This window comes from Mirounga leonina, unplaced genomic scaffold (genome assembly GCF_011800145.1).
Source record: "Mirounga leonina isolate KUSES-001 unplaced genomic scaffold, KU_Mleo_1.0 Mir_357, whole genome shotgun sequence".
Taxonomy (NCBI): domain Eukaryota; kingdom Metazoa; phylum Chordata; class Mammalia; order Carnivora; family Phocidae; genus Mirounga; species Mirounga leonina.
Window position 1 is genome coordinate 2,572,989 of NW_023270702.1, and position 6,291 is coordinate 2,579,279.

Here is a 6,291-nt window from a genome sequence, read left to right on the forward strand (position 1 = left end):
TGACTGGTATTTGTGTCATTTTAAAAATGCTTTGTTTTAGTAGTCAAGATTTTGAAGTCTGTGGACATCTTCATCCTTGCCAGATGGACATCACATCTTTTCTTGGATTGTGCAATGTGCTGTCACCATTCAACATATGTTTATTTATCATGGTTCTCTAAAGGCATAAAACTGTTGTTAAAAATAAAGTTACTAGTCAAGTGAGGAAGGTAATTATATCAGTATGGAATTTTAGCTAACAAATGAATTTGAAACCTCTATTTAAAAACATAATTTCAGGTGTTTTTTTTTTTTACTTGCTTTATATTTTGTAGCAAATTTGAGAAGCCTCACAGTTTCTTTTGCTTTCTGTTTGTTGTTTTCACTTTTAGCAGATGGTCCATACCTTCAAATATTAGAGCAACCTAAACAGGTAAGAGGATTAAAGGGATGGGACTTCCTCTTTAAATGTGAGATCCATAAGTCTCATATTCATATCTCAAGCACTGAATAAAATAATAAGTGAATTTTACAAAGGAAGTAGCTTATCTAGAAGTTTAGCAGACTACCAAATTACTTGACAACATCATTTGTCTACTTTACATTTCTCTTAGTCATTCTTCCAAGTGTCCTGAGCCTCAGTCGTAGTTCTGCAAAACCTAGATGATTACAGATCCTTGCTACCTCACTATCTCCACCATCTCAGCGCTTAGCAGCCACTCCTAGAAAAGGCATAGGTTGTCTCCATTCATTTTCATTTGTAAGGAAACAACCGTACATGCAGTTCATAGACACTGACTTACACCCATCAACCCTGTCCCTGCACAGGCGGTAATTTCTTAGCCTTCCTCCTTCCTTTTAGAAGCTCCAGCCCTTTCTGTTTTTTCTTTAGGACACATGACCTAAGGTATTACAAGTACCAGTGAGGTGTAGGTAATGTATTAGAATGGACAGTTGAGTCCTCCTCCCTCTGGGTGTTAGCCTGAGACTCAACCCCTTTGGAGACAGGAGAGGAGCATTTTATTTTATCAGGTTCTTCCTCTTAACCACTAGATTTTGTCGGGGTTGCTTGGGAATTGAAGTGGCTTCCTCACCATGCCCCGACTCTGTGGATAAATATTTATTGGAAATTGGATGGAACCATTGCTATAAAAGAGGAGGAAAGAGAATCTTCATGTTTTTCTTAGAGGGTACTGGGGAGAGCTCAATTATGAGGGGATTTTTAGGAGAGTAGTATAAGTCCCCCACAGAATGAGGGCAGAGCAAGTAAATCTCTGAATGGATGTGCTTACCACATTTGTGTGAGACTGGAGATGCGTATACCTGCTGTCTTGCAGTTAATACCCAAAACCTTTCTTAACGTGTCTAGTAGCTCTGCGGAGTGAGTGTAACACTTCTGCATTGTGTAACATCTAACAAATGCTAACTAGGTCAAGAACTTAAATAAAGCATCCATTGTGGTTACTGTAATTGTGACATGTGTTTAGATTTCAGTTAGAATTTAAAGGATAGAACTATCTTAACTATCATTATAAAGCTGGACTGAGATAAAAGTTTCTGATGCGGAGATGGAATGCCACATGAGACTTTGGACACTGTTCTGGTCATTTGCAGTGGCAGACCGATTCCATGGGCTGCCAACATGACTTGCCTTTGCTTTACCTCCATGTCCAGTTCTTTAGCAGTTACTTCTCACAAGAGGTAGCCAGTTTTCTCAAAGACCCTCCTAGTGGAAGTTTATCCCCTTGGAAGTCTGTGCAGTGGTCTGGCCTCCTGGAAAACTTCCTAGCTTTCAAAATCTGCTAGCTCATGAAAGTGAGAAATCAAACTAAAATCTGTGTCTCTGCATACCAGGCAAAGCATGTTTTTCAAATATCTATTTTCATAAGCATAAACAATAAGAATTTTTAAATGCAGTTCTTTATTATGGGTCCAACAGTTATAAGGAAAAATTGACACATGTTATTTACCTGAAGGGCTGTGTAGATCCAAAATTCAAAATTTAATTCACTATGCGTAGATGTCTAAAAGCTCACCTGAGTAAAACAATGTGTTTGTTTACCAAGCTGATGTTATTTTGATGTCTGACCCCAGTGAAAGTAAAAAGATTGTACTTAAGTCAGACTTTCTGACCGGATGGATGTAGCCCTTGCGTTTGAGGTTGATGACGCATCGTAAGCAAATGGAGTTACTAAAATGAATGTCTGTGGATCGACAAACCTCTGATCTCAAAAATTTAGAATCAGAAACACATTTAGACTATACATGTGAAGACATCTTATCTTCCTGAAAAAAAATGTAATAAATTTCCATCCTCAGGCTAAAAATTCCTTTGCACAGAAGTTTAGATACTCTTATGCAATCATGAATACTATTATTTTTCAAACTGTTAGCAAGCTATTAAGACGTGTCTCTTTACTCATATTCTATTTGACACGACTCCCAATGAGATATAGAAGTATACATGTATATATTTTTCCACCTGCCTAAAGGAATTTTGTTATTAAAGACAATGAATTACTTTATTAAAGTTTTTATAATAAAAGTTAGAAAAATGTTTTTTCTTTGCCACAATTTTCCCCAGCTCTGACAGAGATGAGTCATAGCCAAGACTCCTAATCTTTAGAATATCCAGTTCTGTCACATATTATTCAGTGCTAATTATCTAATGCTTTTTAAAAACTGAGGTTGTATTTAAGTAGATTAACAGTCAATAAATATCTTTATGGTTAGTCAATTCTGGAGGCTCATGTCGTGCATGCTGCTGCTTTTTCATGCTTTTAGAAATTTCATTTAATTATTAAAAATAAGCCAACAGCCTTTGTCTACAAAAGGTATAGGGCTGAACGTGTAACTTATTTTTTGGTTTGAATTTGGTGAGAAGCAAAACAGAGGAATTCCTCCTAAGCTCACCTCAAAAGGTTTCCCTGCTATTAGGTTTGAAATCTCCTGAGGAGTCATATGCAGAAGTTGTTTTAAGTCCCAGTTTATTGAGTTGATCATACACTCCAGATCCATGTGTGACTTGAGGAACTTTCCCACACTAGGGAATTTACTTCAGGCCTTACTCATCCTGTGAAATATGCTTTAGGACTGATCCTCTTTGGAAATCAGAAAGTTCTCAGAAAATATAGGGACAGTTCCAGATGCTTACCAGAGGTTTAAATATTAGTTCAGGGCCCCTGGACCACTCAGACTATGAAGCATAATGAATTGTAGTGCAATCTAAGGAGGGCAAGAATTTTTACATTGGCCCACGAGCTCAAAGCTGTTAAAGCCTTTGCATTTGCCAGGCTTTGCAATTGTTAAGAGTATGAAAGGTAGAAAGCCCCTACCAGCAAGTCGTGAGTGCGCGGAGCTCCTGATGGCCTAGTGATCTAGCACTGTCTATATGAAATCAGTCCCACTGTAAAAATAAATGAAAGGTGAGGATGTTTCTTAAAGTATATTAAGATATTTGAAAAGGATTTAAAAAAAGAAAAACTGTCTGATTAAGCTTAAACTGTGACACTAACACATATTGATTGACAGCTTTATAAAGTTGAGTCTTTCAGGAAAAATATTGAAAGCGCCCTCATTATTAAACTTCCTTAATATCAGATCCATTTTCATAATAGTCCTTGCTTTATTCTTGGTATACAAATATGTACAATTATCACTGTTAGCTTTGTAAATCATAAAATGCTAGAACTGGATTAGACCTTACAGATGGTCTTGTCTAATCTTCTCATTTGTATAGATTAAAAACAACAACAACAACAACAACATGGAACTTCAGTGTTTATCAACCCACAGTAGTTCACATGGTTAAAGGTGTCCAGCTGTCTCTTCACTGATGTACTATATCTGTAGAATTCTTGGGTTAATAATATTGAAAGGGATTATCTGGTTTTGGATTATTCGGGTCAGTTAATATATCAAGCTTGAACTTGATGATATCAGTAATCATAAAATCCAAAATCTTCTGAACTGTTGCATGGAGTGTGTTCTACAACACGGATGCAATATATTTAACAGGACATTTCTATATCCCCTCCTGAACCAACTGTAATCAGAGTGGGTAAGGGAATTCCTTTAAGTAAGAGTCAAAGAAGCGTAAGTCAGTAATATGGCCAAGTTCAGAGCTTGGCAGCAGCAATTTGAGATGAGGAAGCTCTGATTCAAACAAGCTGCAGCATGTCGAGTCCAAGGCTTAAAATCTTCAGCGGCTCAGTCTCCGCATATGCACAGCAGGAGAGGTCCTGCAGGGTTAGGGACCTGGCTTTTAAGCCACAGCTCAGTACGCAAGTATCAATTAACATCTATGTTTATAATAAGATTATGGGAAAAGTGGTTCTCGTTTGCAGGGTCCTCTTTCACAGTGTATGTTTTTCCTCTCTCACCTAATACACACAAGAATTAAACATTTGTATATGACTTTGCCCCTATAATTTTTAACAAGTGTTTCTCAAACTTGTTGGCTCTGTATTCACCTTTGCAGAGAGGATTTCGTTTCCGTTATGTATGTGAAGGCCCATCCCATGGGGGACTCCCCGGTGCATCTAGTGAAAAGAACAAGAAGTCCTACCCTCAGGTCAAAGTAAGTCTGTGATGTCCTTCTATATGATTCTGGAAGATCTGATTTCCTAAGAGCAAAAGAAAGGAATGCTTTAAGTGAATACCATCTGCCTTTGCTCCTAAGCTGTTCCCATGATGATTGTAATTTTTAAGTAGAAATTTGTCTCTTAGCAATAGAAATGACACGTTTTAAGATTCTATTAATATTTCCATGGAGTAGAACTTACTTCAGCATTAACCAACTTTTACTATTTCTTGATCATCTTCAAGTGTTTTTTCATTGTAATACTTCCTGAAATTTTAGTAAGTCTTCGAAACAAGTGCTTGATTTCAGCCCTTTGGAGATTCAGTGAGAGACAACAGATGACTGGGTGTGTGGATTATGTGGTACAGTATTTACAGCATGAACTCCGATCCAGGCTTTCACTGGGTTATCCAACACTTCCTAACCTCTGGACCCTAATGTGTATGATGCAGAAATGTGAATGGTGTGTACCTCATAGAGTCTTGTAGAGATGGAACGAGAACATGAATATTAGTGTTCCACAGAGAGCCTGAAAGTGCTGTAGGGCCTCTCCTTGAGCAACTGTACAACAACACATGCCAGTCCTCGGAACCTACGGCTTCCTGATGTGCCTGGAGTGGGCTTGGCCGAGCCTTTTACACATCCTCAAGTTCTTTTTCTGTCTGTTAGTTTAATTGAGAATATTGTTCTCAGAGTTAGTTTGAGTTTTTTATTCTCATAACATGACTCCGTGTTTCGTAGGCTGATTGCTAAGCGTTTTGCAGATAAGCCAGTCAATAATTAGTTTCGCCATTTGTAAAAGTTTTGTTTGTTCAGTAATTCAGGACTTTGGCAAAAGGTTATCAGCTCAGTTCCCACTAAGGTGTGTGTGCCTCTCAGGGTAGAACATTCTCGTATCTTTTGTTAGTTTGTTTTGAGGACTGGGTGAAGGGCAACAGGACAGAGCCTCAGTAAAACTGTGATGTGAAGGAAATTTGTCTCTGGTGTTGCCAGCCTTGTGTTCTGCCTTCTCCCTCTCCTCCCTCTCCACTTCTAGGTGCAGGCCCCTCTAATTTCTTATCCCTCTTCCAAGACAGAAGACAAAATACTGTGATGTTATTCCTTACCTTTTGAGTGAAACTCACCCATATTCTCTAGCATCCACCCTACCTGTCATGTTTGCAAGCTAGCTGCCGTGTGGGATGGAAGATGTTTTTCCCATTCAGGGTCATCAGGCAGGGTAAATATGATGTGTTTAACTCACAGAAGGAAACCACAGCCTTAGGGTCTCAAGTCCTTTAGAATCTGGGTGAGGAAAGAGGAGCAATTAAACAAAGGAATTAGCATTTATTAAGCACCAAAGAGTTGCCAAATGCTTTACATATATGATCTCTTCTAATCCTCACAACAATCCCCTGTAGGTAAAAAGTGTAAGGTCTGTGAGGAGACTGAGGCTCAGAGAGGACTTCACTCACCTTTCTCAAGGATCGCTGGCTCTTCTTCGCAGGCTGTTGCTTGTTGAACTCTCACTTGGAGTGTGTCCATGTGCAGTGCTGGAGGCAGGGACTGAGGGAACAGGACATGGGAGGAAAAGGGCAAAATAAGGAGCAGAGAACTGTAACTCTGGAAAACAAGAGGGAGAGAGGGTGGTGGGGGGCAAGGGGTACTCAGATGTTAGGGAGTCAGATCCACCACTTTTTCTCTTTTCTTTCTTTCTTTCTTTCTTTCTTTCTTTCTTTCTTTCTTTCTTT

General features: G+C 38.8%; 1 protein-coding gene across 3 annotated transcripts in view; it reads left to right on the top strand.

Moving 5' to 3' along the window:
* The window catches only part of NFKB1 (nuclear factor kappa B subunit 1), a 114,627-nt gene that overhangs the window by 32,505 nt on the left and 75,831 nt on the right, over positions 1-6,291 (top strand). For 2 of the 3 annotated variants that reach the window (XM_035030177.1, XM_035030175.1), the window contains exons 4-5: positions 372-412; positions 4,460-4,558. In XM_035030177.1, coding sequence (XP_034886068.1) covers positions 372-412; positions 4,460-4,558 — 140 coding nt within the window. The remainder of the gene's footprint in view (positions 1-371; positions 413-4,459; positions 4,559-6,291) is intronic. The other variant, XM_035030176.1, reaches the window with a different exon arrangement.